The sequence below is a fragment of the Triticum urartu genome, unplaced genomic scaffold (genome assembly GCF_003073215.2).
Source record: "Triticum urartu cultivar G1812 unplaced genomic scaffold, Tu2.1 TuUngrouped_contig_6116, whole genome shotgun sequence".
Classification (NCBI taxonomy): domain Eukaryota; kingdom Viridiplantae; phylum Streptophyta; class Magnoliopsida; order Poales; family Poaceae; genus Triticum; species Triticum urartu.
Window position 1 is genome coordinate 4,170 of NW_024116849.1, and position 12,140 is coordinate 16,309.

General features: G+C 40.9%; 1 protein-coding gene across 1 annotated transcript; it reads left to right on the top strand.

Moving 5' to 3' along the window:
• Positions 1-2,755: 2,755 nt before the first annotated feature.
• LOC125530160 (general transcription factor 3C polypeptide 5-like) lies at positions 2,756-11,981 on the top strand. Its single transcript, XM_048694570.1, has 11 exons — positions 2,756-3,131; positions 3,223-3,412; positions 3,678-3,776; positions 3,866-3,920; positions 4,603-4,669; positions 5,804-5,846; positions 7,376-7,547; positions 7,657-7,755; positions 9,035-9,100; positions 10,701-10,836; positions 11,197-11,981. The coding sequence occupies exons 1-11, from the start codon at positions 2,949-2,951 to the stop codon at positions 11,497-11,499; spliced, it is 1,413 nt and encodes a 470-aa protein (XP_048550527.1). The 5' UTR covers positions 2,756-2,948; the 3' UTR covers positions 11,500-11,981.
• The last annotated feature ends 159 nt before the right edge of the window (positions 11,982-12,140 follow it).

The following is a 12,140-nucleotide window of genomic DNA, read 5'->3' on the forward strand; positions in this document are numbered from 1 at the left end:
CATTGTTTTGTTAAGCAAGTTGGATGATCACTTTAAATATATATGTTAAATGTACCTTTCTTTAAGGTGTATGCCTGTAGGCAGGGTGATCTGGGGAGGCCCAATCATCGAGCCCGCGCCCTGGCTCACGCCATCTCTTCTTCTAGTGTGGTCACAGTTGTTGGTGCAGCTTGCATTCCATCGTTCAGGTTGAGCGGCTACTCTTTTTTACTTCCGGTGCAGGGTAGTAATTGATCGGCGGTCGGCGGATCTTGTTGCTTCATGGCTTCGCTGTCCAGTCAGATCTTTCCAGACGGTAGTAGCATTGTTGATGTTGTATCCTCTTCCATCATTTACTTTCACGTGTCCTCAATGCCCCGAGGATTTAGAGCATCTACAGCCGCATCTAGAGTTTCTTCAAATGTCTGATGATTATCATTGCTATTGACAACATTGTTGCCAATTTTTTTGAAGTGCCTAAATTATTTTGTTAGGATTTTTTTTGACATGAAATTATTTTGTTAGGATTTGGCATAAATGAGAGGGGTCTCACCCCACGTGTTTGGGCGAGAGATTGATGTTTGTGTTCTTTTCTCGTAGATTCATTTTTCCAAAACAATTTATCTCTTGAATCATGCCCCCAAATCATGAACAGTTTACACTATTGCATTTCTCGAGTTAAGGTTTTTGAAAGTAGATCACATGTTGATAGGTTTCGACAAACCTATTTTAGTCAAATATGTGCTCCCAACCAGTAGTAATTGTGCTTACAGTGTTGTACCCTCAACTAGGACTAAATTGTGCTTTCACAAGAAGAAACACAACTTTATTCCCGCGAGAAAGCACACTTGTGCTCCTCGCGGGAGTGCTCCCGTGGTGGTGAAGCAAAATAGTGTTCCCAACGTAAAGTAAATTGTGCCCCCAATGCAAAGTAAACTGTGCTTGGTGAGGAAACACACCTATGCTCCCATGCAAAGCATACTTGTGATCCCATGGGGATGAAGCACAATGATGCTTCGGGTGGAAGCACATTCTGTTTCACGCTGAAGCACAACACGTCGACGCTTCTGATAGACAAAAACCAAAAAAATGGAGAAACAAAAAAGAAAAGAAAAAGAAAAACCTTGAAAGCCGAGAAAAAACAAGAAAAAAAAACAATGTGCCTAACTGGGAAGCGTTTAGCGTGCAACATGTGGCGGCGATAGGACACACCACCTAAAGCCGCTGGAGCGCTTCCTTGCGCAGAGACCGACCCCGCACGTGCACCCCCATTGTTTAGAAAGTGGTACACATTTTTTTTTACAACAATAGAACTTTATTCATCAAATAGCAAATGGTCATTTACAAGCATAGATGAAAAAGGAAACCCAATTAATTGCTCCCAGGGTATGATGATTGCCGTCGCCAAGTGAATATCAAACGGGGGCACCTAATCAGGGGTGCCCCTGGAAGGCTCCCACAACAGACGTTTTGGTGGACTGCGAGCGCGTCAAGTGGTGCGCCCATCCACAACCAAGTGCCGCATGCCGGGCGCACCAGCGGGAGCATACTATTTTCATGGCTTTTTGGTTTCTGGATTTTGCATCCTTTTCTATATTTTTTCATGTTTTTTTGGTTTACATGTGCTTTCCGTGTGTGTACAATGCAATTTCGGTAGTCATTTTTCATTTCAGTTGGAAAATGAAGCTGGATGTTTGGGATACTATAAATGATCAAGGGGTGGCAACTCATATTACAGGGGAAAACTTTGCATAGAGTTTCATTACGATTAATGGGTGGCTTCGCCATTGTATACATCATTAGTCCGATTCTTCGTAGGAACTACCCTCGCGTGAAAAGCATGGTCATGCTTCACATGAAGCGCATTTGCGATTTTGTGCCTCCCATAAGTGAAGCACGGATATGCTCCCGCGTTGTGCTTCATAAAAAAGTGAAGCATGATGTGCATTTGCATCTTTTTGGTTTCTTGTTTTTTGGTTTTTTCGATTCTGTTTTCTTCATTTCCCCTTTTTTGTCTTTATTTTTTACCGATTCCTGATTTTTTGGTTTATGTTTTTTTCTTTTGATTTTTTGCCTGTGGATTTTTTTCTCCTGTTTTTTTAGTTTTTTTGGGGTCTTCTGGTCTTCTGGTTTCTTGGTCCTCATTTTTCTATTTCCGCATGAAAGCGCAATTGTGTTCCTCGGTTGTAAGCTCCAACCACGCTTCCTCAAAAAAGTGAAGCACGCCCTTCGCAAAAAGCACAAATTAGTTTACTTGGAAGTACGTGTTGGTACAGTTTGTAAGCACAAGTTACTACTAGTTGAGAGCATAGATATGCATAAAAATGTTTATCAACATAAGATCTAGTTTCAGAAATCTCGATGCGAGAAATGCAATGATGAAGACGGTTCATGATTTAAACACACGATTCAAAATATAAAACATTTTGAAAAAAGAAATCTACGAATAAAAACACAAACAAAATCACCGTGCCTCTCGTGCCCAGGAGAAATCCCACCAAAAATCCTTTGAAGGGGTACTGAAAGTCAAATCTGAAAAGAGAAAAGGAAAACAACGAAAAATAAAAAAACCGTAACAAAAAACACACACAGAAAACCCCCCGAAAGAAAACCAACTCCCGAACGAAAGAAACAGGAAGGAGGGAACGGACGCGCACGCTGCCTCCTGGGCCGGCTCATTTCCCCCCAGGCTTTTAGATGACAGCCCACCTTTCTCAGGCCCACAGCCTAATGAGGCACTCCTGAATGGGCCAAATAAGTGGGCTCGACGAGAGAAGCCAGCCCAAGAGGCCCCGGACACCCTCGTCCTCCACCGGACCACCGCGGCGCCACTCCCCTTCGTCGGCCGCCACCCTCTCCGCCGGTCCCCTGCCTTCGCCTCCACTCCGTCCGCGAGCCCGGCAGGCGACGCCGGAGGCCAAACCCCACCGCCCGCCCTATCAAACACCCCCTCTAACTTTGCCTCCCAGATGGTCTCCTCCAGCCCCGCCCCCACGGGGGCGGCGGTGCCCGAGTCACCGTCCACCATCACGGACGGCGCCGTCAGCGGCACACTCCCGCGGACGGAGGCCTTGGCCGTGCACTACCCCGGATACCCCTCCTCTCCCGCTCGCGCTACCCATACCCTCGGCGGCCTCCCCGCCATCGCCAAGGTACGCACACCTAGAACCCTCACCCCTCTCGCTTCCATCAGGCAGCGCAAGCGGAGTGACCTACTTCCGCTTGTTCTCCGATCCCCCGCAGGTCCGGAGTTCCGACCCCGGCTCCCGCCTCGAGCTCCGCTTCCGCCCGGAGGACCCCGATTGCCACCCGACCTTCGGCGAGCCCCGCGCCTCCACCGGCCTGCTCCTCCGCCTCTCAAGGCCCAAGGGAGGCTCCGCGCCACCGCGTGCTGAGGTGGTGGCGCGCGTCCGGACCGCCTACCATTTCGATGGTGAGCGCTTGGCCACAACCTGTTCGATGAAATGCCTTGGTCTTTATTACGCTTTGGAACGGCTGTCATGTTCCAAGGCTCGCCTCTTTTGACCAGTTGGAGCAACTCTAGCTAGTAGCTAATAGATTATGATATGGTGTTTACCAGTATGATACACTATGTTGGACTATGGATGTTACAAATATAAGACTTTATTTGGAGGCAATGATGTGTTTGAATGCAGAATTTTGTACACGCAAATTTGCTCATACACAAGTTTATGCAGGCATGGCAGATTTTCAGCATGTCGTCCCAGTTCATGCTGCTCAAGTGAGAAAAAGAAAACGGTTAGATTGTCCCAATGTTAAAGATGATTTGGGCACTGGTAGAATACCTTCGGACTTTCTCTACTTTGATGATGCAATGGCTTAATGTTGCCATTTCTGATCACTCCTTTCCCCTTCTGCATGGCAGATAAGGCAGGAGGTCTAGACACGGATGATGGAGATGTCATGATGTTGGTACCACCGTCCTAGTTTCACAGTTTACAATGACGTTGAATTTGGGTGGGTGGTGTGTGTGTGTGTGAGTATTTATCAGTATCTGATTTGCTGCTGGTACCTCAAATATCTGCTGGATATATATAAATAACCATGACTATATCTGTGGCTTGAAATATTTGAAGTCAATGCTAACCTAAACAAGCTTTGTAAATTTGTTGTGTTCATCTTCTAGTTGAACAACTCAATTGTTGAAAGTCCTTTTTTTTTCTCAAATCATCTCCAGTGACGAGTCTCTTTTGCTTTGTGCAATCATCATGGTTTTTTTCTTCGTCACCTGTAAAGGAATGACAGTAGGTTCGGTTTCCTATAAGTGCCGCACGATTTTTTGCCGACAAATGCCTTTCATCAGCACACTCATTCACATGGTCAACGTTGTAGCACCAGTTGTGTGGGCACATGAATCTTCACTAAGGCACCGACAATAATTTCAGAATTGATCAGAATGCTCCCAAATATTATTTTTATCTAGATAAAAACATGTTATTCTTACTTTCTCACCCTTGGAAAAGTGGAGCTAAGTTGTCTGCGTAGCTTCTGGGATTAGCTCCACTAGCTTTTAAAATTTTATTTCACCATTATATATATATATATATGACAAATAATATATCATTAAAATATTGCTTAATAATATTTACTGCAATTTTTTAGGCTTCTACCATCGACCAATGCACTATCCAAGAGCATGCAAAGGGGAGTTGTGCGGCATCGGTGGGAGGTTGATCCTCCTTGCATGGACCTTTTCTGTTGCTTATCTGTTGCAGTGATTCTAGGTTCTCATGAATGTCTACTAAATATAATTGTGACATTTTTCTCAGTTTACTCTTTTGGGTAAACTGTACTCGGCCCTACATTGCTAACCAACACTCTAAATAGCAGTAAGCGGTAAGAGACATGCCGCTCGGTCTGAAAGCGGTTTAGCAGTTATAGATATGACTATTTATGTGCAGTCAGGCTTTACTTAAAAGGTGGAGTTGGTGAGCGGTGGTATTCTCAGCATCTCTCCTTCTACCTTCCTTAAATATATGATATCTACAGGAGTTACAACTGGGATATATGATTTCTATTTATCCATAGCAACGCATGGAAATACGGCTAGTCATAGAAAACACACAACTGAACATTGAGTTCTGAATTTTTGTACTGTTTCACCTGAGGGCATTGCTAAGGGTTTACTCTACATCATCTGTCTTAAGTGGTGCTGTCAAACCTGCTTCCTTAATAGTTTCTTGAGGAAGCGCTCATGAATCTTAGTGAGGATGCCTCAAAAGAGCAAGTAATCCTTCTACATGCTATGTGTATAGCGTGAAGATAGACCTGTGACTAACTCATAGTAGCTGCTATCATCGTCGCAAAGGCTGTTATTTAGAACAATGTTACTTCCCTGTCTTGATTTACCCTATATTTTGTTGTATTGCACTACATTATTTGCTGAATATGTACATATGTTACACTTTGCAATAACTTCAGCTATATTTGTTGCTGTAACATTTATCCCTTCGAAAGCGGCTAATTAGTTACTAAGTCTCTATCATATCTTTGCTGCTTTATGTTGATAGTTTTGTGAGGTATGATCAGTTGTTGTGAGATAGGCTGCTTCCCACCCATCATTTTCAGAGGAAAATGGGAGCAGCCTTCATAGCACAATTTTTTGCCATATGTAGACATTCCACTCAAGTTTTTTATATTGCTCTCATTGCACCTTTGGTTACCACGCTTACTTGAATAGCGGTTAGGACATTTTTTTTCTGCTACCTCATTCAATGCCTTCTCTTGGGAGATGTGTCCATTGTAGTTGGTGTGAAATAGCTTATTGACTGCATTGGTGATGACTGTTTTTCTTTGCTTGCAGATGGATATTGAACCAACCCTTGCACTTCCTTTCAACATTCAAGATATCCTTTGTTTAGTGTTATACCATCAACTTTGTGTACTTTCTTAATAAACATAGGACAACATCTTACATGTTACTCTGTTTTATAAAATGTTTGGATCTGTCACCTGACTTCACGTATTGTATTGAGATTGCCATCAGAAGCATCCGTAACTAGTGTTAAGTGCCACTTTCAACATTTGAGGATAGAAAGGGACCAAAATGCATTTGATGGTGGAGCTTGGTCTCAGGTCAGGTCCCATGGGCAGGGGCAGGTAAGGCACATGACATGGCCGGGTTGTAGGTGAGCTCGGCCTTAGGTAGGGGCATTGCCGCTGTCCTCAAATCAAGTCATGGTCAGCACTATGTAATCATCGAATATGGGTATTCTGAGCGCTGACCATTGGAAGTGAATCACAACACTGGTGACATCTGTTTCATGTGCGCCACTGCAAAATACGCAAGCATAGGTGGCAGATCCAACATCTTTCTTGCACACTTCAAGTGGCATATAAGATATATTGCCATTTGCGTGTATGATATTAAAGCAGTTGGAGCTTATGGTTTTGAGCCAAAATGAAGGAATATTGAAGTAAGCTAACAAGGAGTGAGAAAATCAAGAGCTAAAAAATAATTTAGAGCTAGGCAAAAGAACGGAAGAGACCAAAAACAGGAAAAGAGAACATTTTGCACGAGGAGGTTAGTATGTTTATTTAGGTTCCATCAAGAGACGTACTAGAGTCTTGACTTTGTGTTGAGGGGCAGAGTTCTATATGCTTCTTGGGAAAAAAATTCTTTTGTTTTCACAGTTTATCTGCCTTGCATTAACATTTTACTCTTATCTCAACTCATATTAGCAACTGCCATGGTGTAATTAAGGAATTTATATTATTATTTCTGCATAATTTATGGGAATCCTTTTTTTAATCTTTCTGAATTATATCCATTTTTTATTCCGGCGTGTCAGTATCCTCATAAATCCACAACCTTGATGTTTAGCTTCCCAACTGGTAGTCGGTTCCCTTTCTCCCGGATCAATGAAGAAGGGAGAAGTCAATTGATTCTTCCAAAAACCCGGAAGCGAAGTGCTATGCTGGGGTGAGGGTGTTGGTTATTTCAGAAGTTGGAATGACAAGCAACCCAGTAATAGCACTCCTTTATATTTCTCCAATATAAATAATTGTGCTCCCTGTCAATGCATTTATTTTACACATAAGTGCCTCTCGTACAGTACTGTGGTAAAAGAGAACACCAGCAATAACAATGACACCACCCATATTTTCTGATAATTTTATGTATCCTTTTGTATTTGGAGATAGAACAATGCAGTGGTGACATGCGATGGTAGTATAATTTTTTTGCCATAAATGACCCTTTATGTTTAAAACTTGGTGTTCCATTATGACCTATACTCTGTTATTCTGACGTGGCTATCCATGAATTTTCCTCGTAAGAGGGTGTCTTTGCAAAATCTTAGATAGTGCTCCGAGGAAGGAAATTATCTTCCTCATTTCCTCAAGCATATCCTTGTTTACCTTAATTGCCATTTACCTGTCCCCAAGAAGGTTAACTGGGAAGACCACATACCAAGGAATTCGTCAGAGTGGGATTCGCAGATGGCTGTGTGCAAATTATTTGACGAGCGTCCTGTGTGGCCAAGACAGTCACTTTATGAACGTTTGATTGATGATGGTGTGCATGTGTCAACAAGCCAGTTCAAAAGGTATCGTTGTTTCTTTAACTCCTGAATCATTTAGGCCTTTCAATATGTCTTAACATCTTCCAACTATCGTCTCTTCATTCATTTTGTTTCTTTTTGTGTGCTTGCTCAGCCTTTTGTTTAAAGCTGGATACTACTTCTCTACTGGACCCTTTGGTAAATTCTGGATCAAAAAAGAATATGATCCTCGTAAAGATCCTGAGTCACGAATGTAAGCACTGCTTTGTTGAACTATTTGCTTATTTGACATTCATTAAATATTCTTTTGAGAGCAGAGCCTATTACTTAAATTGTAAGGAATGCGTCTGATGTTTCTTTTTTCAGCTGCAAATATCAATGACCATAAAGTTGTCATATCAGAACCTATGAAATATGAGCTACCCTAAAAAAAATATTTGAAATGCGAACTCCATTATCAAACATTGACAAGTCTTATCTTTCTGAACTACACTACATTAGCCAAATGGTTTTTCCTTTACAGTTGAATCATTAGACTACTGCTAAATTTAAGAGAAGAGTGCAAATGCAATTCTTTTAGTATATGGATAATGCGGTGATGGGCTACTTAATGAGAAAGCGAGATGAGAATGAAAAATATATATTACTAGATTGCTTCTCGGTAAAAGTATGTAACTGAAATACATCCTCTAGAACTTATAAGGGTTACATCTGCTGTCTGGGTGTTGGATTGTTGGATAGGTCTGGGTTGGTTTGGAATTCAGATCAGCATATCTCTATCTCCTGTTGACCTGTTGTCCTGGCCCCACAACTTCTCTATTCCAAGGTTAGTAACATTGTTAGCAATCATATTATAACGCTACAACCAAGGTTAAATTGTAGAAAAAAACAATCCAATCAAGTAACATCGATGAGGATGGGCTGGATGCCGGTTCTGGGCACCGACCTTATTGATTGGTGATCTTCTCGGGAAGGTGAGGGCCAACTCTCAAGGGACGTGAGAACTGCGATCCTGCTCATCTTCTGGACACTTTGAAGGCACTGAACGGAAAAAGCCTAGCCAGCCACCAGCTTCACGCCTCCCCCTGTATCTCGCCCAGAACCATGTCTCTCGCAATGTAGCCAGAAAAGGTCAAACAGGAGATCTTGGCCTTTATTCCCTGCTACTATGTGTCCGTCTGGATGTATCCTTGAAAAAAAAGTAACATCGATGATCAAATCTACTTCCAAAAGAATAGTTCATCTAACTAGAGACAACATCCATCATATTCTCAGAAACCTTCTTTGAGGAGTTCCTATCCTGAAAATGTAACTTCTTCCATGTATGAGGAGAAGAAACTTTATGACAATCATGCTTTAGCTTTGCAGTCAAATGTTAAAATAACCCGGAGTAACAAACTTGTAAAAAGGAGAATCTCTTAGCTACATTTCTTGCGACCACAATCTTTCTTTACCTATGCATTTCATTCTTGTCTTGGAACTCTATTTCTTGGCTATCTTAGAATCTTTTAAAAATGATGTTCTTGTGCTAGATATCAGCGAATTGATTTTCGCATGCCTCCTGAGCTAAGGAATCTTCAAACGAAAAGGCACAATGGGTGAGTCATATATTTCTTTTTGCTTGCATTTCGAGCCACTGTTATATCATTGCATTATTTAAAAGATCTGTCTCTCAACTTCCCCGTTGTTTCCTATATTAGTGTCTCGTTGTTAAAAATACTTCGTAATACTATATAGTTACTAGCCTTTTATTACTGGCGAAAGAACTTGGTGATCAAAAGATGCACACTCTACTCCGTGCCCATGCCCAAAACGGGATACACCTAGTAAATGTAATACCTTTTTTAAACCTCATCATGAATTCCTGCCACACCTCGTGTGAATCCAATGGACGCCAGTGCCCACTGTATAAGATTTTAGTTGAATATAAGATACTGATTTGTTTGCAATTCAACTAAAACGTTTGTGTCCATTTTTCAGTACCCAAAACAGTGAATGTATGTGCCAATTCTTAACATTAGCCTGCTGATTTGAGCAATAATAAGCATGTTTCTGTTACGTAGATTTCTCAGAAGTACGTAGTATTTCTTCACTGAAATAGATAAATATATTAATTTAGCTTGATTGTGGGAAAAGGTGAACATGGTAATAGTAGGAGCTGTTCTGCAGTTAAGTTAGGTACTTGTTATGGTGCGTCAAACTTCACGCTGCAAAGTTTTGTCATAGTGATAGTGACCATAATTGATTCCACCTTCTAACTGCAATTGGGTGGGACTTTGTAGAGGACTTGATTGTAATTAAATAGTGAAACTTCCGTAATGAGAATTTAGGTCATACATCCAGGTGCAATTCTCAAACACTACATGTGCATAAAGTGTTGAAGCTTCATTACAGATAGGAACATAAAATTGGCTTTGGCATATTCTAGTTCTCCACTAAGGGTTTCTATCAAAATACTTTTGAACTGTAGATGTAGTAATGCATGTTCCACTATGAGTGTTTTCAAGGTTTTCTGTTGAACTACTGGGTCACTGGGAAGAACTAATCCTATATACCTAAATAATTGATCCCCACTAACTCTAATTCTCTCAACATACAACTATGCCAAGTCACCATGCCACCATGCATGGGAAAAGACCCACGCTAGCATACACCATGCATGCTACTCATATTCAATAAATATTCTACAACTATATAATAATTAAATAAAATAAAAAAAATTGATAAACTTCTTCTCCTTTATTCATAATGTTAATATAAATACTAATGTTTCAATTCCATAATGTTAATATAAATACTAATGTTTCATACTATCAGATCTCATTGAAATAATTGCATCCAGTTTCCACAGCAACACACGGGCATCATCTCTAGTATGAGCACAACACGAACCATGTAATAATCCTGACAGTTTCCCGATATGGTGAACAAATGCTTAGCTCTTCACTTTTGTTTGTGTCAATCCAGTTGAACATTTATGGGGGCAAATCTGCCGTAACATATTTAGTTCCTCACTTCATATCTCCAGATGATTGTGTTCTCTGGTGCCTGGTGGTGTCATTGTCTGTTCACAAATAAACTTGGGTTATGAATGGCTTTGTTTAAATGCTGCTCTCTTTGAATAAGAAGGCCTTTACATTTGCTGCTTGTTCTTCTCCCTCCTGCTTATACATTTTTTCTTTTCTTTTGACATGTAAGATCTGAGAAGTGGTCAGAGATGTGCAAGCTTGAAAGGATGCCATCGAAAAGTTTCATCTTCCTGCAATTATTTGAACTGAAAGATGACTTCATTCAAGCCGAAATTAGAAAACCTTCTCATCAATCAACTTGCTCAGTGAGTAACTAAATATTTGTTTTTATGCTTTTTTGGATAGAAAGAACATAAACATTGTATGGGCATAACATATCAACTGTTACTTATCTACTTGTGTATCTGACATGAATTAACTTTTGTGGCATTTTGCTGGCCTTCAGAAATCTCACTGTACAATCATTGTAAGTGTCTTGTTGAGGGAAAGTGTCAGACTACGTAGTTTTTCTGTTGCAAGCAGCTCTGCTTGTGTACCTTCATCGACCACTTTTAATCATACCAAGTTCTCCCAAATTTGCTGTGATCATAATCTGTGTAATAATCTTGATTCATTGCTTGTAACAACATTTCTTTGCATGCATAAACTAACTAATCCCTATGTAGCATTCGACAGGTTGGTTTTCTAAGCCAATGATTAAAAGTTTGAGGTTACAACTATGCATAAGGTTCCTCTCATTATGTCCTAATGAAGATGCCAAAACCCTTTTGAGAAGTTCCCATCAACTTCTTGAAAGGTCCAAAAAGCAGGAAGCTATTTGCAGATCTGAGCAACTGAAGGAAAGAAAAGATGTTGATGAAGGTCTAGTCTCATCTACTAGTCAAATGCATATTTGTTTAATACTTATGGGCTCTGGCCGCTGGGTACCCTGCAGACATAGTGTATGTTTCGCGTTTCGTGATTTGTAGACCTCTTACTGAGCAGTATGAACTTGCTGCGTACCTGCATCGTTCAAAACAATTTTCATTGAGCTAATTATATACTGCTTCGATGGCTTTATTAATCTAATTTTGTGAACCAAGATTCATTTGGAGCTATTTTAGGTTTGACTACTTATGAGCTCACGAGAAATTCCCAAAAGGTTTATAGTACTAGAACATGATAGAAAACTTGACCTGTGAGTACAATATTCTCTTTGTTTGCACTGGACATATTATCCACATTCTAACTTTTTCTAGCACTATGCTATCTTTAAGGAAATTCGTAGAAAATACCCAAGTGCACTATCTAGCTTAAAAATGCTTATGAACAAGGTTCATGTTTCTATATCCCATTTTCGTGCATGCTAGGTTTGTACTTCTGTTTGTATGGGCTTTGATACAAGTTCAGGTCAATTGGTAGCTCGTGTGTTCGATGAACAAATGTTTGTTCTTCTTCCTAGAGAGATACTTAAGCACATCCATAAAAAAAAAGGGCAGCCCGGTGCATGTAGCTCCCGCTTGCGCAGGGTCCGGGGAAGGGTCCGACCACTTTGGGTCTATAGTACGCAGCCTTCCCCTACATTTCTGTAAGAGACTGCTTGTTAAATCCTATTTATTCTGCAGAAGCT

Coding starts and splice junctions, on each gene's coding strand:
- LOC125530160 (XM_048694570.1), top strand. CDS start 2,949: ATGGTCTCCTCCAGCCCCGCCCCCACGGGGGCGGCGGTGCCCGAGTCA. Junction 3,921..4,602: donor GTCATGATGTTGGTACCACC/GTCCTAGTTTCA, acceptor GCAATTTTTTAG/GCTTCTACCATCGACCAATG. Junction 5,847..7,375: donor ACTTCCTTTCAACATTCAAG/ATATCCTTTGTT, acceptor ATTGCCATTTAC/CTGTCCCCAAGAAGGTTAAC.